This window comes from Myotis nattereri (assembly GCF_964212035.1).
Source record: "Myotis nattereri genome assembly, chromosome: 1".
Lineage (NCBI taxonomy): Eukaryota > Metazoa > Chordata > Mammalia > Chiroptera > Vespertilionidae > Myotis > Myotis nattereri.
The window spans coordinates 42750103-42776919 of record NC_138075.1 but is presented as its reverse complement, the minus strand read 5'-3'; the positions used below and the strand labels follow the sequence as shown (position 1 = coordinate 42776919).

At 50.4% G+C, this 26817-nt stretch overlaps 2 protein-coding genes across 3 annotated transcripts in view; both read right to left on the bottom strand.

The window, feature by feature from the left end:
• Nucleotides 1-24658, bottom strand: part of LOC308521812 (histone lysine acetyltransferase CREBBP-like) — a 34641-nt gene extending 9983 nt beyond the window's left edge. Inside the window, exons 1-2 of one of the 2 annotated variants that reach the window (XM_081094924.1) lie at nucleotides 24504-24658; nucleotides 21250-23132 (exon numbers count right to left, since the gene is read on the bottom strand). In XM_081094924.1, coding sequence (XP_080951050.1) covers nucleotides 22585-23121 — 537 coding nt within the window. In that variant the 5' untranslated portion in view covers nucleotides 23122-23132; nucleotides 24504-24658 and the 3' untranslated portion in view covers nucleotides 21250-22584. Of the gene's footprint in view, nucleotides 1-21249; nucleotides 23133-24503 lie in introns of those variants that run through there. The other variant, XM_081094923.1, reaches the window with a different exon arrangement.
• On the bottom strand, nucleotides 1807-5649 carry LOC308521803 (histone lysine acetyltransferase CREBBP-like). Its single transcript, XM_081094912.1, has 2 exons — nucleotides 5537-5649; nucleotides 1807-4375 (listed from the first exon to the last, which is right to left on the bottom strand). Exon 2 carries the CDS (start codon nucleotides 4362-4364, stop codon nucleotides 3786-3788), a length of 579 nt encoding a protein of 192 aa, XP_080951038.1. The 5' UTR covers nucleotides 4365-4375; nucleotides 5537-5649; the 3' UTR covers nucleotides 1807-3785.
• Nucleotides 24659-26817: the final 2159 nt, after the last annotated feature.

Below are 26817 nucleotides of genomic sequence, written 5' to 3'. Positions count from 1 at the left end.
CAAGTGTGGGGCCCCAACTTGTCTGTGGCTTGAGGATCCAGCTCTCACTTGTGGGAGCTCTGAGATGCAGGAGGTTCCGTTCCTGGGAAGTTCCTGGGCCCCCACAGCTTTGGGCATTAAGGTCCCAGCAAAGCATGGTGACCAGGGCAGTCATGGGATGGAGCTTCTATCAGTTGGTCAGTGTGGGCTGGTGGTGGGAGGGGTGGGAGGTGCCCATTCCTGTCTCCCAGGGGCTTAAGTTCCTCCCACTGCCCCCACATTAGGTGACCAGGGCTTCTTTGGGTGGTACTGCTGGGTAGTGGGTCTCTGGTCCAGCTTCTCTTCTGGAACCTTAGACTCTTTTACCATCTAGCAACCCCGAGAATTCTCAGGCCCCACCCATCCACGTTCCCCTCAAGTCTTTCCCTTCATGCTCTTCCCCCTCTCTAAATCCTCCCTCTCTTTATGGTGACATTCTCCTCCCCTTTCCTGCTTCCAGAGGACTCAGGCCACCTTTCCTCCCATCACAGTGGTCAGCGGCCTGACTAGCAGGTCTCTCTCTGAGTCTTTGGGGAACTCCCATGTGAGCATCACGGAGGCCCAGGCCCCTCCCTGAGGTGGAGGGAGGAGGAAACATTTTCTACTCCTTCCTAGTGAGTCATCTCCCCAACCTCCACCACCCACCACAGGAATTAAATGGGGTGGGGGGGGGAGTGCTTTTTTAGAGAGAGAAAGAGAGAGAGAGAACAGGATGTCAGCTTACAATAAAACAAAGATTCAAGCAAATTATAACTAATAAGATTCAGCAAGTTTGCCAGATACAAGATCAGCCTGCACAAATCAACAGCATCTCTCCCACCCACAACAGCTACTAGAAAATATTACTAAAAAGACATCTTTCACAGTAGCAATAAGGATTACAAAGTATCTGGGCATTAACACTAAAACTTCCATACAAATTTAAAAATTTAAGATGATCTGAATAAGGAGAGCATCTCCCGTGCTTTTGTACCGGATTACCTAATATAGAATGCCTCATCTTGGATGGCTTTATTAAGACCTAATTGAATTAATGATTATCCTACAGAGGCAGTGCAATTCCATTCAAATTCCAAATTGGATTTCTTTTTGAGGAACTCAGTACATCATTAAGGTAAAGTTATTTGCTTTTTCTTTGTGTGTTGCACTCAGCTTATTTAACAATAGAAGATATGGGTTGGTACTTTACTATACTGATTGAATCTTCTTGTGTTTTCATATCTATGGTAATTATAGCACTGGCATGATTGACACTAGACTTCCTTTTCCTCATTTTAAGTTTCACAAAGAAGAAAGAATCTCTTCTCTATTAACATTAGCATGGCCTAAGAGAGTGATCATCCCTATTTTTGGTCTAAAATCAGTTTTATCAGAGAAACTAAGCAACATTTTCAACATCTTTGACAAGAGTTTGGCTTAAGCCAGAATGTATAGATGGATGTGGGGTGTGTGTGTGTGTGTGTGTGTGTGTGTGCACGCGCACTCAGGAGCCAATTCGTATCACCCAGGGGCAATAATTTGAGAACACCCCGAGTAAATAATAGAAAACATCTCCCCACAATGTCAGAAAGTCGTCAGGATACATTATAAGCTTGCATTATTTTAGGAATCAGTTTCTGAATATTATTTTTCTTCTCTTTTAAACATAAATGTTTAAAATCTTAAAAATATGGATACAATGAACTTTCTTTCCTATTAAGAAAGCATGAGTCACCAGCAATTATCCCCCACCCCTCCCAGGAACAAAACATGTTTTAAGAAAGCAAAAAGAGAGACATTTAAATCAACTGGTTTTTAACAAAAACATAAACTTTTTATTGTTTCTTTGAACAGCAATCTACCCTTGTGTGGCTTGGAAGTAGCAGTTCCATCTAGGAATAAAAAGAGCCTGGATTCTTGAATTTCAGTACAAATGGTCCAAGAACATTGAACAAAAAAGTGATTTCTCACAAGGCTACAAAACCTACACAAACTTTTCTAGGGTGTCTACTGTGGTGTCACAGACCAGGACAGCTCACTGGGCAATGCACTCCTGTGGGGGTGTTCAGCTGTGGTGGCATTGCATGTTTGGGGTTCCCCAAGTGTCCCCGATCTATGGAGCTGGCCATGGTGACAGGGAATCCTGGGTGGGGAGAACCAGTCTGGGGGGAGAGATGGTGTGGTGAAGGCTGGGGCCTATCCATGGTGATGGGCTGGAACGTGGAGGCTGCGACTGGGGTCTGGAGATTGGACAGGGGCCAGAGATCTCACCTGGCTACTGAGGGATGTGGCCATCTGCTGGCCAGGGAGGCGAGGCCTGTGGCTCTCTAAGAGCATGTGCTGCTGGGACTCACGGGGTTTGTTAGGTCCGTGCTGACAGCAGACAGGTCAAAAGACATTGTGAGAATTTAGAAATTTTATTTTATTAATTTTAAAAATACAGTGGGGCCTTGACTTACGAGTGTCCTGACTAACGAGTTTTTCAAGATATGAGTCCTCTCTCGGGCGATATTTTGCTTTGAGTTGTGAGCTAAAACTTGGGTTACAAACCAGCTTCAGATACCCCACCGCTAGTTGGCGCAGTGAACGTCACAGTGAACGCCACAACATCAGTCCAGCATCACGTGTCTCACTCATTCACTTTAAGATTTGACATACGAGTATTCTGAGTTACGAGCTCCGTTACGGAACGAATTAAACTCGTAAGTCAAGGCCCCACTGTATATCTTATTGATTTTTTTTACAGAGAGGAAGGGAGAGGGATAGAGTTAGAAACATCAATGAGAGAAAACGTTATCAGCTGCCTCCTGCACCTCCTACTGGAGATGTGCCTGCAACTAATGCATATGCCGCTGACCAGAATTGAACCTGGGACCCTCAGTGTGCAGGCTGACACTCTATCCACTGAGCCGAGCCGGTTAGGGCTAGAAATGGTATTATTAATACACCAGCATATCCATTTCAGCAAGCAAGAGTAGGGAGGGCGGGATATTTATGTCTCCGTGTGGGCTGGATGGAGGTGCAGGTGGTTGCAGGAAGCTGGGTCTAGAGCTGCTTTTCTCGGCTGCTTAGCTGTCTCCTGTGACACCTGAAATGAGAACAACAGGAAAACGGCAGAGAGGACAGGAGCCTCAAGGGGGGACAACAGAAAGTACTGAACGCAGGGGAGAAACTGAGGGCAGGGGAAAGGTACAGAATATGCCTGACAGGGTTTGGCCGGCCTGGGACCCAATCGGCTGCTGGATCTGCGGCTGCTGCATGGCTGCTGGTGGCATCATGTCCCTGAGGCTGCTGGAACTGGGCGTGTCCTGCCAGGCCTGCGGCCATGCCAGCGCTGCCTTCCTGCTGCTGCTGCTGCTGCTGCTGCTCCGCGGCATCTCTCTGTGCTGTGGTTCATTCTCGCCACGCTGGGGTTGCGCCCCGGGTACATGATGTTCAAGGCCTGGCCCTGGGGGTTCAGGCCTCCCACTGTTGCTGCTGCGGAGGGACAGCAGGTCAGGGCCCGCTGGCTTGCATGGCGTTCAGGTTCTGCAGGCTGGGCTGCAGGCTGGGCTGGAGCTGAAGGTTAGTGGGCTTCCCCGTGGAGACTGGTGGGGCAAAGTTCTGGCCGAGCTGAAGAAGCCGGCTGGTGACATGCTTACAGGCCAGGGCTGGGACTGAGTCGGAGGCTGTGGTGTCTGGGGTGTGTTGGGCTGCTGTGGGGGTGTCCAGGGTGGTGCTCAAGGAGGGGATGGCAGAGTGCTGAGGCACGTGACGGCAGTTCATGGTGGCATCCGCTGGTGCATGAGCTACCCTTGCAGCAGGCGGTTCCCAATCCGCTGCAGGCGGAGCCGGAGCCGCTCTCGGCGGAGCCGGAGCCGCTGCTCGTGGATCTTCTGTTTGATGTTGAGGCACAAGGGAACAGGGCATGGGTTTTCTTGGCATTCTTTGGCATGGTAGCAGCAAAGGGCGATTAGCTGCTTGCACACTGGGCAGCCTCCAATGGCCTTGCGCTGGCAGCGCGTGGTGTGCAGCACAACACGCTTCAGCTTCTGACAGTCGTTCCGAGAGCAGTTGGCGTCGCCGCAATGGCGGGCGTGCCTCAGGGTCTGGATGCTGCGCAGGATGCTCAGGCGCCGAGCCTCCCGGATGCTCCTGAACTCGATCTCCCCCTGGTTGCCGCCCTGATCGCCCTCCTCGGCCTCTTCATCCCGGCCCAGCCCCACCTTCACCATCTCGTGGGGGTGGCCCTTGGTGTTGTAGCAGTTGATGCAAAGGTCGTAGTCCTCGCACCCGGGGCAGTGCCAGCCTGTCTCCACCTGCTGCTTGCACTCAGTGCAGGTGAGGACACAGCGGTCCTGGCCCTGGTTGTGCATCGGCAACAGCATCGCTAGGGAACCTAGGAAAGAAGAGCAGAGAGGACAGACTTGTTCAAATACCTTCAAAACCACAGAAATACATGCAGACTTACCTTCTCAGGGGTCAAGAACCAGTTACGGTTTTGTTGGGCTATTGGCTGCATGGGAACCAGTGCCCCTAAGGAACAACAACTCTGCACCTTGAGGTCCCTGTGTGGCCAGAATGAACTACAAAAGAGTGGCTCCGGGCGAGAAGGCACTTGCTGTTCCCCAGGCCGCCTATGGGAGTTGCCTCCGAAAGTCAGCGGCAGCGACACCGGCCTGCGAGTGAGACACAGGAGGCAGAGGCACAAACGGAGGCAGGCGGCGCACACAGCACAGGCCCCGTCTCCCCACTGGACACTGTGGTGTCGCTACTGAGACCGGCTCCCACCGCCGGAGGAGCTGCGCTGCGAGCTGAGGGGATGCACTCGGGCTGAGACCAACGTCCGCCATTCCACCAAACAGCCCCATTCTCAGCATCCTGCAACTTTTACCTCCACGAGGCCACGCGGACCTTCAGCTCCCTAAACTCTGTCAGGTCTGATCAAACCACCGCAGCGACACCCCCGCCCCGGGAAACAGTCCCGTAGACCATTTGGCAACTGACCGTCCCTTCCGCTCAGACCACAGGCCCTTCCGCTCAGGCCACAGTCCATTCCGCTCAGACCACAGGCCCTTTGCTCAGACCAGTCACTTTCCGTCCCATCCTTGCCCACGGTCCTGACCGGCCCAGAGAATTTCCCGCAGGAAAAGCCCCTGTAGAGCCCTTTGAACCCTCTGCCTCCCCCGTCCCCGGGTGCTGGCACCATTTGGGGCCTGAGCCCATCTGCTTTCCGGATGAGGATGATCTAATAAATGTATAATTCGTTACCACTTTTGGCCTCGTGCACGTGAGGTCTGATCAAATAATCAAATAGATAGCCCTCCCCTGGGAAACTGGCCCTCAGACCATTTTGCAGCCGACATTCCCTTCCGCTCAGACCACATTCCCTTTCCTCAGACCAGTCACCGCCCCGCCGGACCCGCCCGGAGAATCCCCGCCGAGGAAAAGCCCCCTCGAGTCCTTAAAAACTCTGACCCCCCGATCTCTGGGTGCGGCACCATGTAGGGGCTCAGCCCATCTACTTTCTAGATGACCTCACACATTTTTAATTCTGTACCTCTGTCAGCCTCGTGCAGGTCCTCCTTCGCTCCTCCAGCGACCCTCACAAATTCCTGAGAGAAGTAATAAGAAAGCTATCGACAACTTCCGGTTTTCTCCAGACAGAAATCCGGAAGCGGTCCGTTCCCTTTCCGCCTCCGTTCCGTTCCTGCCTCCGTTCCCTTCCGGCCTCCGTCCGCTTCGCTGCCTCCGCCCCCTTCCTGTCTCCGCCCCCTCCCCGCGCCGCCCCTCACCCCCGGCCCGCGCAGGGATTGCCAGAAGGGGGTGTGCTCGTCCCAGATCTTGGACAACAGATTTGGGTTGTTCTCCGGTTGGGACAACAGACAGAGACGTTTCCAGTGACGAGGAAGGAGACGAAGGCTCATTCGGGGGCTGTTATGGCCCCACCCCATAACAAAGAAACAGAATTTCCGGAGGATGAGGCCCAGGAATCAGGATTTTAAGAAGATTCCCAGGAGATTCTAATGTGCAGCCAAGGTTGAGAACCACTGGCTCAGGGCATACACATCCAGATAGTGGGGCGTTCACCACATTTTGGAAGTTACCCAGTATTGGGGTCTTCACACAGCAAACATTTCACACTTTAATCATTTCACACCGTAATTATTTCCACACATTACAGGGGTTTCCTTATGACCATAACGTTAATAAAAAACTGCTGTAATACAATCGACTGTAGATTTGGAAAAACTCGGGTTTGTGTTTACATGTATGCACACATTCCAGACATAATTCAGTAGGAAAGCCCTTTCTAAAGCATATTGAAACGAAAATAATCACATTTTCCAAAAGTTTAATGGTGCTTGTTAGCGTTTACGTGGAAGTAGGCAATCAACTTTAGTCCTGTTGCATTTCCAGTGCAGTTGCCAAGCAGTTGGAGCTTCTGGTTTCTAGATGTGCTTAGATTTCTAGAGGAAAATAAGTAACATGGAAGGCAGCTCCTACAAGAAAAATCCAAATTGCCACTCATTTATAATATTAGAAAATCAGAAATGATCTCACTAAAAAATAAGGCATAACAATCAGATCTCATCAATTCTATTTCCACTCTCTTTGCCAACTTGTCATTCACTTGGTATTACTGCAAAATAACACCCTTTCCTCTTGTTTTTAGCAGGAGTCGTCTAGGTCAGTGGTCGGCAAACCAGGGCTCACAAGCCACATGTGGCTCTTTGGCCCCTTGAGTGTGGCTCTTCCACAAAATACCACGTGATGGCGCACAAGGACAGTGCGATTGAAACTTCTGTGGGATACGCAGCACAGGGAAGGCGCGGGCCATTCATGCAGGAGCTGAGTGAGCCAGTCAGCCAGCAGTCTCATGTGCAGTGGTTAGTCCTAGTCGCGTCTGCAAATCGCGCGCGGGTGACGAAAGTACCTACTCGACACATAAAGTTACCTGTATTTTTCCAACCAACGGCAAATCCTACAGGTTTTTTTTGTCATCAATTTAAGAATTGTAATTGTTTTGTGTTGATGGCTTTATTATTATAAAATGAAACATTTTTTAGGTGCCCTGTTTGAGATGGCTACAAAGAAGAAGCAAAGAAAAACAGAAGACGAAAACCGTGAATTTATAGTTGAATTTGAAGTTGAATGTACCTACCTATATAGTTTAAGTTTGAAAAATTTGGCTCTCAAAAGAAATTTCAATCGTTGTACTGTTGATATTTGGTTCTCTTGACTGATGAGTTTGCCGACCACTGGTCTAGGTTTTGCTGTATTAGTAAGCAAACCCCAAATTACAGAGGCTTATAGCTTGATCACAGTTGAAGCTAAGGAATGAGTATGGCAGTTTTGGCAGTCTATTGTCTGTCCTTTTATATAGGTTTATTTTTGTAATAAACAGTTTTTAAACCTCCATTGCTTAAAGCAACAGAATTTTGCTTTTTACTCACACTCCAGGTCCATCATGGATCAGTAAGGTGTGTCCTCCTCTACTGCACTCTGTCCTCAGTGAGAGACACAGGCCAGCAAGCTGTCACCATCAGGAGTGTTGCCGGTTACACGCGGAGTAAAGGACCATGCAGGAGCCATGTGCTGGTCCTTAAGGCTTTGTGAGGAAGTAAGCTATCATGGTGTTCTCCTTTCACTGGCAAAGGAAGGCTCATGGCCACACTTAACTTAAGGGGCTTGGGAACTATGATCCTACTGTGCGCTCAGGAGAAGTAAAACAGGATCTAGGTGGTGAACAGCACTAATACTTGTCACAGCCCTGAAGAGATGTGAATCTGGGAAATGAAGGCAAAAGGGTACTTTTAATTTTTCCTAATAGATCTCACAACAAAAAACAAAAACACTCAGCTTTCTCATTTGGGAAAAAGCAGTCACATTATAGCAAGATGGGCAGTCCCACAGAATCTGTCTCTACGTTTCCAATGCAAAGTGTCCTGTCCTGTCTTTATCAGGTGCTAACATACATAAGATTTGCTGAACTAAAGGAAACTGGGGCAAGCAGCGTGCATTACCCGGTATCCCTTAGAGCACCCAGTTCTCATCTTGCTTCTGACTTTACCAAACTCTGTCTCATGACATCCCCGGGCAGAGCGGGGAGGGCCTGGTGCTTTTCTAGTTCACTGGGTTATGGAGGCTGTTCTGCGTGGCCAGGATTTCGCAGCTGAGAGCCTTGAGCTTGACCTCACCAATGTCAGGGGCTCCAGGAGGGAGCCTCAGGATCATCTTCCCCCAATACTGCATCTTCCCGGTGAGGAAACTGAACCCCAAAGAAAGTAACCACTTCTATTTAGGACTATATGGCTCCCAAGACCCTTGGTCTTAACATTCTCCACGCTTTCATCTGAATTGACTTTGCAACCTGGGTATCCTGGGCCCAGTCATGTGCTTTCTCTGTCTCTCTCTTTACTATGTTAGCCATGCTGTGAATTGCCATGTGTTCAGGCAAAGGGGAGAGAGAGAGAGAGAGAGAGAGAGAGAGAGAGAGAGAGAGAGAGAGAGCTATTTAAATAGTGCTGACAATTCTGCCTGCCATTCCCCTAAATGAAGGAAGGAGAATCTGCTGCTCCCAGTCGGTCTTGCTCTCCGGCCCCTCCTGTGTGTGATAATTAGCGAGGCTTTGTGTAGTTCTAGCACAGTCCCTAGATACAGGCCAACTCTTCACCTGGGGCTGTACTGAACAAAGACTACGTATTCTGTCCCCAAACTCGAGGAAAAGCTGGTCCATTGAATGCAATGAAAAATGGAATCATGGTCTCCAACGTGGCAACTTCTGAAAGGATTTCTGAGGGTAATTGGGACTCTTCTCACTGTCTTAGGACCTAGGCTGGGGTGTGATGTGCCTATGCCCTAATCATGGCCCACACAGGAGGCTGACAAGAAGGGACACACTCAGAGCAGGGCCAGGTGTGAAGTCACCCTGTGGTGGGCTCTTACTGGAGAGTCTTATGGGCAACAGAGTATTGAGAGAATGAAAACATCACTGAACTTCAAGATCATTAAAATATTGAAGAATTTAAAGACTTAATGACTCAGGAAAACTCAGTTGAAAAGCAGAGATCAGTCATTACAAATGCATTTTGCACACCACGTTCACCCTTCGTGAAAATGGGGGAGAAATACATTTAGGGTAGGATTGCCACACTTGCCCAAGCGGGTGGGTGATAAAAGTGGTCCCGAGCGCCCAATGAGACGAAAGCTCTCAGGTGCCCCCATTGCCTTTTTTTTTTTTTTTTAAGTATTTCATGTTTTCACTCCAGTGAGTCGAGACACTTTTTTTTTTTTTTTAACATATTCCATTGAGTTTTTACTGAGAGGAAAAGAGAGAGATAGAGAGTCAGAAACATCGATGAGAGAGAAACATTGACCAGCTGCCTCCTGCACACTCCCTACTGAGGATGTACCCGCAACCAAGGTACATGCCCTTGACCGGAATCTAACCTGGGACCTTTCAGTCCGCAGGCCGACGCTCTATCCACTGAGCCAAACCGGTTTCGGCCTCCATTGCCTTTTATCACCATTTGAAGCTGCCGCCAATTCACCACTCCAGGGACTGCCGACTGTGCAAGATGCAGAAGCATTTTGCTGAGAGAGATTCCCTCATGGGGAAGAGGCCACGAAGAGACGGGCTTGGTGGAAGCATCAGGAGGAAAGGCAGCTGGAGAAATGTGTGGGCAGCAACACGAGGGAAGCAACCTGCCAGAGAGCACATCAGTCTCCTACCCGTGCATGGTGCTTTCTTCGTACCCGTCCTTAGTTACCCACTGTACTCACTTGCTGGGGCTGCCAAAACCAAGGATCAGAGACCGGGGGCTTGCCCAACAGACACGTTTCCTCACGTTTCTGGAGGTTGGAAGCCCCAGATCAGGTGTTGGCAGGTTGGTTTCTTCTGAGGCTTCTCTCCTCGGCTTATAGAGGGCTTCCTCCTTTCTGTGTCTTCACGCGTCTTTCCTCTGGGCCGGCTGTGCCCACATCTCATCTTCTTCAAAGGACACCCTCTTTTTGGTGCAGGACAGACCCTCAGGAGCTCCTGTTAAACTTAATCACCGCGCTGAAGGCCTTATCTCCAAGTCAGTCACCTGCTAAGGTACTGGGAGTTAGGACTTCAGCATATAAATTTGTGGGGCGGGGGAGACACACTTTAGCCCATCACAGTCACTAGATGATTATAATACATCAAAAAGGGAGGCTGAGAGGTTTCTTTCCTTCACAGAGAAGATGAAAAGGTCATGGTGCATGGGGTGGCTTCTGCCTTTTAAGCTGTTTGATTTCCTGAAACTCCAACAAGGACTCCTGTTGCCAAACTGCTGGGACAGTGAGGGGGCAAAGGCCAGGGCTGCTGGCCGTGGACCAGGCATGTGACCCTCAGCCATGCCTCAGTTTCCTTATCTGTGAACCACAGGAATTAGGTCCTGACTGGATGTAATGATTGGCACTCCAACTTGCTTCTGTGAGCTTTCTCGTGTGGCAGAAACAAGACAGCTGACACCTCCATTCTGGTTCTGAATTCGGTCATCCAGCTCAATGCACTGTGTGAGATGGGAGGACAGCAATGAAGGCAAGGCTACTTTTCTGTTGCCATATCTGCTGTCCAGGTGAATCACATAAAAGGAAGGAGGAGGCTGGAATTAGGGTGGTAGGGTCTCATAACCAGGCTGAGGGTCTTGCCAAGCAGTTGCTGTGAGGGAGTAGCAGCAGAGCAGTGCCCTGGGAACCGTTCCTTAAGCTATGCTGCAAAATGTGAAAAAGTGCCTAGCTGCACTGCTGTAATAACAACTCTAATGCCTGTCAATAAGGCCTGGTTGAATAAGCAGTGGCATATGCACACACATAGAGTAGAATCTACACTAATAAAAGAGAAACATGGTAATTGGCGTATGACCGCTACCGTTTTCATTGGCTAATCAGCGAGATATGCAAATTAACTGTCAGCCAAGATGGCGGCCGGCAGCCAGGCAGCTTGAAACTAACATGAGGCTTGCTTGCCTCAGTGACGGAGGATCGTTGGAGAAAACCAACGTTCCCCGCCTGCGGCTGCAGGCCTCTGAGCGGGCAGTTTAAGAAACATTGTAACAAATACCGCTGGACTTCAGCCAGCAGATTCGCAACATTATAAGCAAAGGCCAGAAACCTACTTTCAGCCACGGAAGCCTAAGAGCTGGAGCCAAGCCTCAAGGTAAAGCTGGCCCAGAATAAAAAAAAAAAAATGAAAAGAAAAAAAGGAGCGGTTGGGAGCTTCAGTCACCCCCAGCCTGAAAACAGCCCTCAGCCCCTCACCCAGACTGGCCAGGCACCCCAGTGGGGACCCCCACCCTGATCCAGGACACCCTTCAGGGCAAACCAGCCGGCCCCACCCATGCACCTGGCCTCTACCCTATATAGTAAAAGGGTAATAAGCCTCCCGGCACCGGGATCAGCATGACAGGGGGCAGCGCCCAAACCCCCTGATCGCCCTGCGGCTCTGTGTGTGACAGGGGGCGGGGCCCCAACCCCCTGAGCATCCCTGCTCTGTTCCTGATAGGGGGGAGCTCCCCAACCCCCCCTCCCCCATGGGCCCTGCTCTGTGTGTGACGGGGTAGAGCCATAACCTCCCCATCGGCCCTGCCCTGAGTGTGAGAGTGGCGGCGCCCCAACCCCCTGATCGGCCCTGCTCTGTGGGTGATAGAGGGCAGTGCCCCAACCCCCTGATGGGCCCTGCTCTGTGTGTGACGGGGGCAGCACCCCAACCCCCTGATTGGCCCTGCTCTGTGCGTGACAGGGGGTGGCGCCGCAACCTCCCCATCGACCCTGACTTGAGTGTGACAGGGGACGGTGCCCCAACCCCCCAATTGGCCCTACCCTGAGCGTGACTGAGGGTGGCATCATAACCTCCCAATCTTCCCCGCTCTCTGCATGACGGGGCGGCGCACCAACTCCCCAGTCGGCTCTGCTCTGAGCCCAACCAGGGGCTGCACCTAGGGATTGGGCCTGCCCTCTGCCACCCAGGAGCAGGCCCAAGCCAGCAGGTCGTTATCTCCCGAGGGGTCCCAGACTGCGAGAGGGCACAGGCCAGGCTGAGGGACCCCCATTTCCCCCCAAGTGCACAAATTTTTGTGCACCGGGCCTCTAGTCCTATATTAGAAGAGGGGAGAAACCAAGATGGCGGCATAGGTTAACGCAGGAGATTGCTGCCTCGAACAACCACTTCAGAGATATAACTAAAGGACAGAACGGACATCATCCAGAACCACAGGAAGGCTGGCTGAATGGAAATTCTACAACTCGGAGGAAAGGCAATATCATACCCAGACTCAGAGGAGGCACAGTGCTGAAGTGAAATACTTAGGTGCGAGGTGCGCGCAGAGCGGGCTGGCGGCGGAGGGCGCAGTTGTTGTTTTCAATCGGGAGGGAGTTTCAGACTCTGAGCTCCAGATCTGGGCAAGTCTCTGGGGACCCAGACTCAAATGGGAGAAGCGGGACTGTCTGGCTTCGGTCGGAACTTGAAGGCAGCTTTCTCTCCGAGGTTTGCAGCAGTTGCTGGGACTCTGAGAGGCAGAGCCCCTAGGGACAGAACTGAGAGCAGCCATAACTGCTTGCTCCACCCGCCCTGTTGATCCCCTGAGACCCGCCCCACCCAAGCCCTGCGCAGAGCCATTTGCCTTATAGCCTCAGGTAAAGGCTAGATTAGCACCGCCCTAGAGATCTAGCACAGAAGCTCTCCCTCTGCAGACACAGCTGACTCTCATAGCCAGTTAGCCTGGAGGTCAAATCACCCCTGGTATTACAGACAACAATCAAGGCTTAACTACAAGACTGCGCATAAAGACCACTAGGGGGTGCACCAAGAAAAGATATAAAAATGCGGAGACAAAGAAACAGGACGCAAATGTCAGAAATGTAAGATATAGAGCTCAAAACCACACTTTTAAGGTCTCTCAAGAACTGTCTAGAAGCTGCCGATAAACTTAGTAAGGCCCTCGAAAAGACTGGTGAGACTGCCGATAAATGTAGTGAGATCCTCAAGAAATCTAATGAGACCCTCGATGTTGTGATAAAGAACCAACTAGAAATTAAGCATACACTGACTGAAATAAAGGATATTATACAGACACCCAACAGCAGACCAGAGGAGCGCAAGAATCAAGTCAAAGATTCGAAACGCGAAGAAGCAAAAAACACCCAACTGGAAAAGCAAAATGAAAAAAGAATCCAAAAATACGAAGATAGCATAAGGAGGCTCTGGGACAGCTTCAAGCATACCAACATCTGAATTATAGGGGTGCCAGAAGATGAGAGAGAGCAAGATATTGAAAACCTATTTGAAGAAATAATGACAGAAAACTTCCCCCACCTGGTGAAAGAAATAGACTTACAGGTCCAGGAAGTGCAGAGAACCCCAAACAAAAGGAATCCAAAGAGGACCACACCAAGACACATCATAATTAAAATGCCAAGAGCAAAAGACAAAGAGAGAATCTTAAAAGCAGCAAGAGAAAGAAACCCAGTTACCTACAAGGGAATACCCATACGACTGTCAGCTGATTTCTCAACAGAAACTTTGCAGGCCAGAAGGGAATGGCAAGAAATAGTCAAAGTGATGAATAGCAAGAACCTACAACCAAGATTACTTTATCCAGCAAAGCTATCATTCAGAACTGAAGGTCAGATAAAGAGCTTCACAGATAAGGAAAAGCTAAAGGAGTTCATCACCACCAAACCAGTACTATATGAAATGCTGAAAGGTATCCTTTCAGAAGAGGAAGAAGAAGAAAAAGGTAAAGATACAAATTATGAACAACAAATATGCATCTATCAACAAGTGAATCTAAGAATCAAGTGAATAAATAATCTGGTGATCATAATAGAATCAGGGACATAGAAAGGGAATGGACTGACTATTCTTGGGGGGGAAAGGGGTGTGGGAGATGCGGAAAGAGACTGGACAAAAATTGAGCACCTATGGAAGAGGACAGTGGGTGGGGAGTGAGGGCGGAGGGTGGGGCGGGAACTGGGAGGAGGGGAGTTATGGGGGGAAAAAAAGAGGGACAAATGTAATAATATGAACAATAAAGATTTAATTTAAAAAAAAAAAGAAAAGAAAAGGGTAATATGCAAATTGACCTTAATGGCTGAACAACGGGAACAAACTATAATGTGCGCTGACCCCCAGGGGGCAGACACTCAATGCAGGAGCTGCCCCCTGGTAGTCAGTGTGCTTCCACAGGAGGAGTGCTGCTCAGTCAGAAGCTGGCTCATGGCTGGCCAGTGCATCTGCAGTGGCGGGAGCCTTTCCTGCCTCCGCAGCAGCACTAAGGATGTCTGACTAACCAAGGGGAGTGGGCCTAAGCTATGAGTTGGACATCCGCCAAGGGCTCCCAGGCTGCCAGAGAGATGTCCGGCTGCCAGCTTAGGCTCAATCCCCAGTGTGTGGGTCTAAGCCGTCAGTCAGACATCCTCCAAGAGGTCCCAGACTGCAAGAGGGCACAGGCTGGGCTGAGAGACCCCCGAGTGCACGAATTTGCATGCACCGGGCCTCTAGTGTTCTATAAGGGAATAAAAATAATATTTCTGTATATTGCCCTGACATAGTTTTCAAGATATGTAGTTGTGGGAACTATGCCTGTGTCACCAGATAATTAGAGTGTGGAGGCCTTGTTGATAGTACACCTGACAGCCATGGCCACTCTCAACTTGGGAATCTTTTTTTTTAAAAGTAGAACTTTATTTAAATTTTTATTGATGTTGGAGAGGAAGGGAGAGGGAGAAAGAGATAGGAACATCAATGATAAGAGAGAATCATTGATTGACTGCCTCCTGCACGCCCCCTAACTGGGGGGTCGAGCCTGCAACCCAGGCATGTGCCCTTGACCAGAATCAAACCCAGGACCTTTCAGTCCACAGGCCGACGCTCTATCCCAGCCGTGGGCAAACTACGGCCCGCGGGCCGGATCCGGCCCTTTTGAAATGAATAAAACTATTGAAAAAAAAGACCGTACCCTTTTATGTAATGATGTTTACTTTGAATTTATATTAGTTCACACAAACACTCCATCCATGCTTTTGTTCCGGCCCTCTGGTCCAGTTTAAGAACCCATTGTGGCCCTAGAGTCAAAAAGTTTGCCCACCCCTGCTCTATCCACTGAGCCAAACTGGCTAAGGCTGAACTTGGGAATCTTAATCACAATGTCCAATGACTGCTCAGCTTCATGGCCACAGTGACTTCACGGTACACTGCTCCTCTGTAATCCAAATGATCGATGTCACTGTTGGCAACTGGCCTCTTTTGTCTAAGTGGTATAATGCATTACTGACCAGCTAGGAGTGCAGGAGTGCAGGACAGCCTGGAGAGAGGGAAGAGGCTAGAGAGGCAAGAGTAGAGCGCTCAGGTGCCACGACTATGTGAGGCAGTGAGGGGCAGCATGCACCTGCTCAGATAATAGCTGTGGGTACAAAGGCTAATGCTGCTTGGTGAGAACGATGTATTTGTTCACCAGCGGGTGTGCAGCTGCCTCTATGGGATTTTGCTATGAAGAACTGATTTGTCTGATGGCTAAATGGCCACTGGCTTTTACAATAAAGACTCATTCTTATTCACGCACAACTTCTCATGGCTTCTCTGTCTCTAAGACTGGTGTCCAAGAAGGTCCAGCCCCTGGCAGAGGGGCTCAGAACCAATAATTAGTGTAGCCAGCAGTGTTTGAGAAGGAACCTGCTCTGACACTTGCCGTAGTCATTAGTAGGAATCAGAAGAATATGCGGACACAGAGCAGCTGTGCTCTAGCTGTGCTCTGACAATAGCCAAGGGAAAGAAGCAAAGTGGATAACGAGGGATAAAACTATGCTATTTAGAAAGGGAGGATAGATATGTATACTTAAAAGAAATCTCAGAAAAATGGACAAACAAAAAAGAAGTCCTAAGACTTAACAGCCAAAATAGTGTGATTGTGGGGTCTCAAACTCCGGTGTGAAACTAGAAAGAAAGGGGCAAAACTGCCTGCCTGCTTCTCCCCCAGGTTCAGACTAGAAAGTAGGGAGGAAGCAGAGAGGTGGCTGGGGAGGTGCAGAAGGTCGATGAGCGTTTCCTGGGTGCCTGCCATTTACAGCACCTGAGCCAGGCCCCTCACATTCATTTTCTCCTTTAATCCTTCTCAGCTTCTCTTTGAGCTAGGTCCGTGGTCGGCAAACCGCGGCTCGTGAGCCACATGCGGCTCTTTGGCCCCTTGAGTGTGGCTCTTCCACAAAATACCACGTGCTGGCGCGCACCGACAGTGCGATTGAAACTTCGTGGCCCATGCGCAGAAGTCGGTTTTCGGCCTGAGCGAGTCTATTTTGAAGAAGTGCTGTTGATATTTGGCTCTGTTGACTAATGAGTTTGCCGACCACTGAGCTAGGTGTTTCTACTGTCCCCACTTTATAGATAAGAAAAGGAGAGCCAAGAGAAGTCAGGCGACTTGGTCAAATTCATAAAACAGGTACAGTCCCAGAAAGAGGGGTTTGTACCTGGGCCTTGATATCCCAGCTGCAGCCTCACCCTCCAGGTAGAGCCCTTATGCCCGGCCACATAGAGGTAATCCTCCTCAGAATCCAGTTTCTGACTTCTTCTCCGCCCACTCCCAGAGGCACCAGGCCTGGCTGCAAGGGAGGGGCCCCTAGCTTCCTCCCTTCCGGCTTCTCCTGGTCTGGCTGCCGGGGAGGGAGGAGGCCCTCTAAGGCACTGGCTTTGGATTTGATTGCATATGAAATCACCTGAGGAGTTTCAAAAACTACTGATAATCAGATTCTGTTTTTTTTTTTGTTTTTTGTTTTGTTTGTTTGTTTTAAATATATTTTATTGATTTTTTACAGAGAGGAAGGGAGAGGGATAGAGAGTTAGAAACATCGATGAGAGAGAAACATCGATCAGCTGCCTCCCGCACACTCCCCACTGGGGATGTGCCTGCAACCAACGTACATGCCCTTGACCGGAATCGAACCTGGGACCCTTGAGTCCGCAGGCCGACGCTCCATCCACTGAGCCAAACCAGTCAGGGCCAGATTCTGTTTTAACGTTACGGGTTTCAGCCTAGCAGCAGGGCCTGTCCCTGTAACCGGCCCCCTGGGTGGGGGAGACCTGGCTAATCACAGGGGAGCAGAGGCCGGAGCCATGGAGAGTCATTGCATCCACATTTCTGTTCAATGCCTCAGCTTTCCCGGCTCAGCCAGGGCTGCTCCTGGGCGGTGCTGAGCGAGTGTTTGAACAGCATTTAGTTCCTAAGCCTGCAGTGGCCTGAGCCTCCTGTTAGGTCGAAGAGAGCCCAGGATCGGATGCATGCAGACGTGTGATGAGATAATGGACTCCCCCTGGCATTTCTAACAGATCAGCGTGCCAGACCCAGATACAGGCTTCTCCCAGAATCAACACGACCCCCACACAGATACTGACTCCTTCCTGAATACCTGGCTGACCCCCTGCAGCGGAAACTTCCTCAGCTGAATACCTCAGCTCATGACCTTGCCCCTCATCCAACCGCAGTATAAAAAAAGCGCCCCCTCCCTGTTGGCGAGAATCCACGTGCCCTGTCTTTAGGGTACCTGGGTCTCCTGGGACGCAATATACCTTTTCCTTTTCTTTCTTTTTCTGATTCACTGGACTCTCTTTATTTCCTACGGCGCCTCCTGAGCCACCTAACCTAACAGCCCCCACGTTCAGAGCCTCCTGCTGGGGTAGGCAGCCCTCTCAGCTTCTCCTTCAAGCCCACCTACCACAGGAGCCATAGAGCCACTCAGAGCTCTGGGCTGGCTTTCCACAGACAGCTCCTGCCAAGAAGTGTGTCACTGGGGGAAGGGAAATATAGCCAAAGGCCCAGGGGACTGGCCCCTTCTCCTAGCTTCCTCTCTGGACACACAGGGCTCCTTTATTTGCTGTGGTCCTTATGCCTGTGTCTATCCCTGAGATCCAAAGTGAGTTTTGGATTTGAGTTTCTCCATCTACCAAATGGGAATAATAGTGCAGCTGCCTCCTGGGAGGAAGTGGAAGTCAGTGAGTCAGCTCAGGTTAGGAGCCGGCAGAGAGCTTGGCATGTGGGGGCTGGGGGACAAGGTGAACACGCAGCAGAACGGGCCTCACCCACAGGCCTGGGGTCCGCCTGGCTGTTCAGCTCTCAGAAGCACCTGGACAGACTCAGGGTCTGCATGTTCCTGGACCAAGATTACTCTCTCATCCCATTGATCCCTTTTCTTTGCTCCCAAATAGCCTTCTTGTTTTGGAGTTATACATTTACAAAGAAAGTGTGGCCTCCTCATGGCTTGCTCACAGAGGGTGCCAGGCCCTTACACCCCCATCCACCCAGAACCCTCCCCCAACCTAAGCGTTCTGACAGTGTGAAGTGAGGCATTTGCCTGTGTCCAGGCATGAACAGACCTGCCAGGCTGTCTTTGTTTATGCTGATCTCTATCATAAAAAGCAAATTCCTAGGAGAGTTTACATACATTCAGGGATCTGGGTGCCTGAGGTGCTGAATTCATGAAAGGCAGTAAAAAGGGGAGCAATGAGGGCAGCACAGGTAGCAAAGAACAGCTGCAGGAATGTGGCCATCAGTTCATCCAAGGCAAACCCTTGAAGAGGGATCAGGAGGGCACAGGCTTCCAATTGCTGATTTTATAGCCACTCAGCCCCCAACTGAACTCTGAGTCACCAATCAGGCTGTTAAACCAGGGGCTCCCCATCCTGCCTCCAGCAGCCTAGTCAGTGCCAGTGCCCTGCGGGGGAGAGGGCGGCCCCATGAAGTTTCCAAACCAAAGTAACCAAAGTAACTCAGCTACACTTGCCCAGTGAAAACATTCTCAACTCCGGCCCCTCCCTCAGTAAACTTCCTGTCAGGACCAAGTGTGGGGCCCCAACTTGTCTGTGGCTTGAGGATCCAGCTCTCACTTGTGGGAGCTCTGAGATGCAGGAGGTTCCGTTCCTGGGAAGTTCCTGGGCCCCCACAGCTTTGGGCATTAAGGTCCCAGCAAAGCATGGTGACCAGGGCAGTCATGGGATGGGGCTTCTATCAGTTGGTCAGTGTGGGCTGGTGGTGGGAGGGGTAGGAGGTGCCCATTCCTGTCTCCCAGGGGCTTAAGCTCCTCCCACTGCCCCCACATTAGGTGACCAGGGCTTCTTTGGGTGGTACTGCTGGGTAGTGGGTCTCTGGTCCAGCTTCTCTTCTGGAACCTTAGATTCTTTTACCATCTACCATCCCTGAGAATTCCCAGGCCCCACTCATCCACATTCCCCTCAAGTCTTTCCCTTCATGCTCTTCCCCTCTCTAAATCCTCCCTCTCTTTATGGTGACATTCTCCTCCCCTTTCCTGCTTCCAGAGGACTCAGGCCACCTTTCCTCCCATCACAGCGGTCAGCGGCCTGACTAGCAGGTCTCTCTCTGAGTCTGTGGAGAACCCGATGTGAGCATCACGGAGGCCCAGGCCCCTCCCTGAGGTGGGGGAGGAGGAAACATTTTCTACTCCTTCCTAGTGAGTCATCTCCCCAACCTCCACCACCCACCACAGAAATTAAATGGGGTGGGGGGAGTGCTTCTTTAGAGAGAGAGAGAAAACAGGATGTCAGCTTACAATAAAACAAAGATTCAAGGAAATTATAACTAATAAGATTCAGCAAGTTTGCCAGATACAAGATCAGCCTGCACAAATCAACAGCATCTCTCCCACCCACAACAGCTACTAGAAAATATTACTAAAAAGAAATCATTCACAGTAGCAATAAGGATCACTAAATATCTGGGCATTAACACTAAAACTGCCAGATAAAATTTAAAAATTTTTGTAAAGGAATCAAAATGATCTGAATAAGTAGAGCACTTCCCAAGCTTTTGTACCAGATGACCTAATATAGAATGCCTCATCTTGGATGGCTTCATTAAGACCTAATTTAATCAATGATTAACCTACCACAGTGCAATTCCATTCAAAATTCCAGTTTTATTTCTTTTTGAGGAACTCAATACATTTTTAGGGTAATGTTATTTGTTTTGTTTTGTTTTGTTTTGTCTGTTGTACGCAGTTTATTTAACAATATAAGAAATGAGTTGGTACTTTACCATCCTATACAGGGATTGATCTTCTTGAATTTTCTTATTTGTGGTAGTTATAGCGCTTGCATGATTGACACTAGACTTGCTTTTCCTGATTTCAAGTTTTACATAGAAGAATGCTCTTCTCTATTAACATTAGCATGGTCTTAAGAGAGTCATCATCCCTATTTTTTTGTCTAAAACTAGTTTTATCAGAGAAACAAAGCATCATTTTCTATATCTGCCAAAGAGTTTGGCTTAAGCCAGTACAGATGTGTGGGAGTGTGTGTGTGTGTGTGTGTGTGTGTGTGTGTGTGTGTATACGCAGGAGCCAATTCCTATCAACAGGGGTAATACTGGGAGAATGCCCAGAGTTCACAATAGAAAAAATCTGCCCATAACATCAGAAAGTTGTCCGGATAAATTATAAGCTTGCATTATTTCAGGAATCAGTTTCTGAATATTATACTTCTCACTTTTTAAACAAATGTTTAAAACCTTAAAAATATAAGTAAAAATATGGATATAATGGACTTGATTTTCCCGTTAAAAAAAGGCGTGAATCACCAGCAATGATGACAAAAAATCCAAACAGAACCTCTCTCCCCCAAGAACAAAAAAAAAATATTGAAACAGCAAAAAGAGAGAGAACATATATTTAAATCAACTGGTTTTTAACAAAAACATATGCTTTTTATTGTTTCTTTAAACAGCAATCTACACTTCTGTGGCTTGGAAGTAGCAGTTCCATCTAGGAATAAAGAGCCTAGCTGCTTGGATTTCACTACAAAAGGTCCAAGAACATGGAACGAAAAATAGTGATTTTCTCACAAGGCTACAAAACCTACACAAACTTTTCTAGGATGTCTACTGTGGTGTCACCAACCAGGGACAGCTCACTGGACAATGCACTGCTGTGGGGGTATTGCATATTTGGGGTTCCACAAGTGTCCCTGATCCACTGGGAGTCTTGGGTGGGGAGAACCAGTCTTGGGGAAGACGTGGTGTGGTGAAGGCTGGGGCGTATCCGTGGTGATGGGCTGGAATGTGGAGGCTGGGACTGGGGTCTGGAGACTGGACAGGGGTCAGAGATCTCACCTGGCTACTGAGGGATGTGGCCATCTGCTGGCCGGGGAGGTGAGGCCTGTGGCTCTCTGAGAGCATGTGCTGCTGGGGCTCATGGGGTTTGTTAGGTCCGTGCTGACAGGAGACTGGCCAAGAGACGTTGTGAGAGTTTTAGAAACTTTATTTTTAATACACACCAGCATATTTATTTCAGCAAGCAAGAGTAGGGAGGGCGGGATATTTATGTCTCTGTGTGGGCTGGATGGAGGTGCAGGTGGTTGCAGGAAGCTGGGTCTAGAGCTGCTTTTCTCGGCTGCTTAGCTGTCTCCTGTGACACCTGAAATGAGAACAACAGGAAAACGGCAGAGAGGACAGGAGCCTCAAGGGGGGACAACAGAAAGTACTGAGCGCAGGGGAGAAACTGAGGGCAGGGGAAAGGTACAGAATATGCCTGACAGGGTTTGGCCGGCCTGGGACCCAATCGGCTGCTGGATCTGCGGCTGCTGCATGGCTGCCGGTGGCATCATGTCCCTGAGGCTGCTGGAACTGGGCGTATCCTGCCAGGCCTGCGGCCATGCCAGCGCTGCCTTCCTGCTGCTGCTGCTGCTCCGCGGCATCTCTCTGTGCTGTGGTTCATTCTCGCCACGCTGGGGTTGCGCCCCGGGTACATGATGTTCAAGGCCTGGCCCTGGGGGTTCAGGCCTCCCACTGTTGCTGCTGCGGAGGGACAGCAGGTCAGGGCCCGCTGGCTTGCATGGTGTTCAGGTTCTGCAGGATGGGCTGCAGGTTGGGCTGGAGCTGAAGGCCGGGCTGGCTGGGCGCTCACTTGGCCGTGTGCTATTTGATGAGATCTGCCATCAGCTGAGTGTTTGACTTGGGGATGTTGAGCACATGCTGCCGCTGGGGGAGCTGGGAGACTTCAGGGTCCACAGCAGGTCCTGCAGGCCCCCCGGTGAGATGCTCTGATGTGGCTGCACCTTGGGTCTGCATAGACATCACGGGTCTGGGCATGCCCCACATGGGCTGTTGCTGGGCGATGGGTGCCGGCTGCCACTGCCGGGGGTCGGGGGGCAGAATAACAGGCCCACTGACCTGGTTGGGTCACATTCAGGCCCATGGGGGCCATCTGGCTCTCAGGGGTCACAGTCCCACAGGGGCAGAGTGTTGTTGGTGCTCACCCAGTACAGATGCTGCCGCTGCTGCACCTCACATGCCATCTGCCGGGCGCCTCCACTGCTGCAGGTGGGCCTGGCAGGGGCAGTGAAGCTGGCATCTGGTTAGTGGGCTTCCCACGAGTGCAAACTGGTGGGGGCTGAGTTTCTGGCCACGCTGGAGAAGCCGGCTGGAGACATGCTCACAGGCGAGGGCTGGGGCAGAGTCGAGGGCTGTGGTGTCCAGGGTGTGCTGGGATGCAGTGTCGGGGGCGCGGGTGGTGCTGAGGAGGGAAAGCAGGCGCTGCTGAGGCACGTGCGGCTGTGGATGGTGGCATCCGCCGGTGCATGAGCTAGGCGTGCTGCCGGCGGTACTGCAACTCCTGCTGGTGGAGCTTCTGCTTGATGTGGAGGCAGTAGGGAACGGCGCATGGGCTTTCTTGGCATTGTTTGGCATGGTAGCAGCAAAGGGCGATGAACTGCTTGCACACGCCACAACCTCCATGGGTCTTGCGCTCGCAGCCCTTGGTGTGCTCCACGACACGCTTCATCTTCTGGCAGGACACCTGCGGGCAGTTGGCGTCACGGCACTGGCGGGCGTGCCTCAGGGACTGGATGCAGCGCTGGATGGCCAGGCGCCGCAACTCCCGGAGGCTCCTCAACCGGCGCTGCCCCTGGTTGCCGCCCTCATCGCCCACCTCGGCCTCTCCATCCGGGCCCAGCCCCACCTTCACCATCTCGTGGGGGTGGCCCTTGGTGTTGTAGCAGTTGATGCAAAGGTCGTAGCCCTCGCACCCGGGGCAGTGCCAGCCTGTCTCCACCTGCTGCTTGCACTCAGTGCAGGTGAGGACACAGCGGTCCTGGCCCTGGCTGTGCATCTCCACCGGCATCGCTAGGGAACCTAGGAAAGAAAAGCAGAGAGATGCCAAAACCGGTTTGGCTCAGTGGATAGAGCATCGGCCTGCGGACTGAAAGGTCCCAGGTTCGATTCCGGTCAAGGGCATGTACCTGAGTTGCGGGCACATCCCCAGTAGGAGATGTGCAGGAGGCGGCTGATCGATGTTTCTCTCTCATCGATGTTTCTAACTCTCTATCTCTCTCCCTTCCTCTCTGTAAAAAATCAATAAAATATATTAAAAAAAAAAAAAAAAAAAAAGAAGAGCAGAGAGGAGAGACTCGTTCAGTCAAATACCTTCAAAACCACAGAAATACATGCAAACTTACCTTCTCAGGGGGCAAGCCACCAGTTACGGTTTTGTTGGGCTATTGGCTGCATGGGAACCAGTGCCCCTAAGGAACAACAACTCTGCACCTTGAGGTCCCTGTGTGGCCAGAATGAACTACAAAAGAGTGGCTCCGGGGGAGAAGGCACTTGCTGTTCCCCAGGCCGCCTATGGGAGTTGCCTCCGAAAGTCAGCGGCAGCGACACCGGCCTGCGAGTGAGACACAGGAGGCAGAGGCACAAACGGAGGCAGGCGGCGCACACAGCACAGGCCCCGTCTCCCCACTGGACACTGTGGTGTCGCTACTGAGACCGGCTCCCACCGCCGGAGGAGCTGCGCTGAGAGCTGAGGGGATGCACTCGGGCTGAGACCAACGTCCGCCATTCCACCAAACAGCCCCATTCTCAGCATCCTGCAACTTTTACCTCCACGAGGCCACGCGGACCTTCAGCTCCCTAAACTCTGTCAGGTCTGATCAAACCACCGCAGCGACACCCCCGCCCCGGGAAACAGTCCCGTAGACCATTTGGCAACTGACCGTCCCTTCCGCTCAGACCACAGGCCCTTTGCTCAGACCAGTCACTTTCCGTCCCATCCTTGCCCACGGTCCTGACCGGCCCAGAGAATTTCCCGCAGGAAAAGCCCCTGTAGAGCCCTTTGAACCCTCTGCCTCCCCCGTCCCCGGGTGCTGGCACCATTTGGGGCCTGAGCCCATCTGCTTTCCGGATGAGGATGATCTAATAAATGTATAATTCGTTACCACTTTTGGCCTCGTGCACGTGAGGTCTGATCAAATAATCAAATAGATAGCCCTCCCCTGGGAAACTGGCCCTCAGACCATTTTGCAGCCGACATTCCCTTCCGCTCAGACCACATTCCCTTTCCTCAGACCAGTCACCGCCCCGCCGGACCCGCCCGGAGAATCCCCGCCACGGAAAAGCCCCCTCGAGTCCTTAAAAACTCTGACCCCCCGATCTCTGGGTGCGGCACCATGTAGGGGCTCAGCCCATCTACTTTCTAGATGACCTCACACATTTTTAATCCTTTACCTCTTTCGGCCTCGTGCAGTTCCTCCTTCGCTCCTTCGGCGACCCGAACAGACGCCTAACAGCTTTAAGAAGAAAAGAAAACTGGCAAAACTTCCTGGCTCCTCCTGAAAGCTGCCTAAAGGCAAAAATTCCTGCAGAAATGCGGGAACCGCTCCGCCCCCTTCGCTGCCCCGCCCCTTTCCCGCCTCCGCTCCCCCCCGCCCCCCCCCCCCCCGCCCCCGCGCTGGCATCTCCAGAAGGCCCTGTGCTCCTCCCAGATCCTTGAACAACAGATTTGGGTTGTTCTCCGGTTGGGACAACAGACAGAGACGTTTCCAGTGACGAGGAAGGAGACGGAGGCTCCTGCAGGGGCTGACTTGCCCAGGTTCACCTCCCTAATAAGTGGTGGAGCAGTTACAGAGAATTCAGTTGCGTTGAACGAAAACAAAATCAGACATGGTGGATAAGTAGGGCATATGGACTAATTTTGTGAAATAAAGTTGATTTCATGTCATTTGTTAAATGAATCCATCAGACTGCTGTAATACAATTGAGTGTAGATTTGGAAAAACTCGGGTTTGTGTTTACATGCATGCACACATTCCAGAAATAATTCAGTAGGAAAGCCCTTTCTAAAAAATATTAAAACGAAAATAATCACATTTTCCAAAAGTTTAATGGTGCTTGTTAGCGTTTACGTGGAAGCAGGCAATTAACTTTAGTTCTGCTGCCAATGTTATGGGTTAGCTCAACGAGATAGACCACCGACTCAGAATTTAAATTTAAGAGCCTTTATTAAGCTGGCCAGCTGACCACAGCACGTCCCTCCCCCTCTGGGAGCCTAGCAGCATGTGGTGCCGACCAAGGGTGCAGCAAGATCTTTTATTGCAGAACTACACAGTGTGAGAAAAAAAAGGAAAAAACTACAAAGCATTTCATTAGCTGTTCCTTAGAAGTTCACAAAAAGTTCATAAGCACAAAGGGGAGGTAAGCAGAGTCACACCTGGCTGGAGCATATCATAACACATTGTTTTTCTAAGACAATCTAGCAATTTTTCTCCGCCACGGTTCCTGACCCTGACACAACCGGTAACCTTTTTTTTTTTCCCAGCCGCAGGCCCTCCCCCTCCCACATTCCGTCACCCTTCCATGCCGCAGGCCCTCCCCCACATTGAGTAAGTTTTCCATGCCGCAGTCTGCCCCTAGCACACCATTCCAGTGGACTTGACAAACCGTTCGAGCTTCTGGTTTCTAGATGTGCTTAGATTTCTAGAGGAAAATAAGTAACATGGAAGGCAGCTCCTACAAGAAAAATCCAAATTGCCGTTCAATTATAATATTAGAAAAACAGAAATGATCTCACTAAAAAATAAGGCATAACAATCAGATCTCATCAATTCTGTTTCCACTCTCTTTGCCTACTTGTCACTCATTCAGCATTTCTATAAAATAACACCCTTTCCTCTTGCTTTTAGCAGGAGTCGTCTAGGTTGTGCTGTATTAACAAGCAAACCCCAAATCACAGAGGCTTATAGCTTGATCATTGTTGAAGCTAAGTAATGGGTATAGCAATTTTGATATATTATTGTCTGTTTTTTTATACAGGTATGTTTGAAAATTTTTGTAATATACCTTTTTTTAAACCTCCATGGCTTAAAGCAACAGAATTTTGTTTTTTGCTCACACTACATGTCCATCATAGGTCAGTAAGGTGCCTCCATCAGGAGTGTTGCTGGTTACACGCAGAGTAAAGGACCATGCAGGAGCCATGTGCTGGTCCTTAAGGCTTTGTGAGGAAGTAAGCTATCATGGTGTTCTCCTTTCACTGGCAAAGGAAGGCTCATGGCCACACTTGACTTAAGGGGCTTGGGAACTATGATCCTACTGTGCGCTCAGGAGAAGTAAAACAGGATCTAGTTGGTGAACAGCACTAATACTTGTCACAGCCCTGAAGAGATGTGAATCTGGGAATTGAAGGCAAAGAGGTGCTCTGATACTCCATCATTTTTCCCGGTGGGTTCATCCCAAAACAAAATCACTCCGCTTTCTCATTTGGGATAAAACGCTCAAATTTATACCAAGGTCAGGAGTCCCACAGTATCAGGAACAGCTTATCTGTCTTTGTGTTTCCAATGCAGAGCGTCCTGTCCTGTCTTTATCAGGTGCTAACATACATAAGATTTGCTGAACTAAAGGAAACTGGGGCAAGCAGCATGCATTACTCGGCATCCCTTAGAGCACCCAGTTCTCATCTTGCTTCTGACTTTACCAAACTCTGTCTCATGACATCCCCGGGCAGAGCGGGGAGGGCCTGGTGCTTTTCTAGTTCACTGGG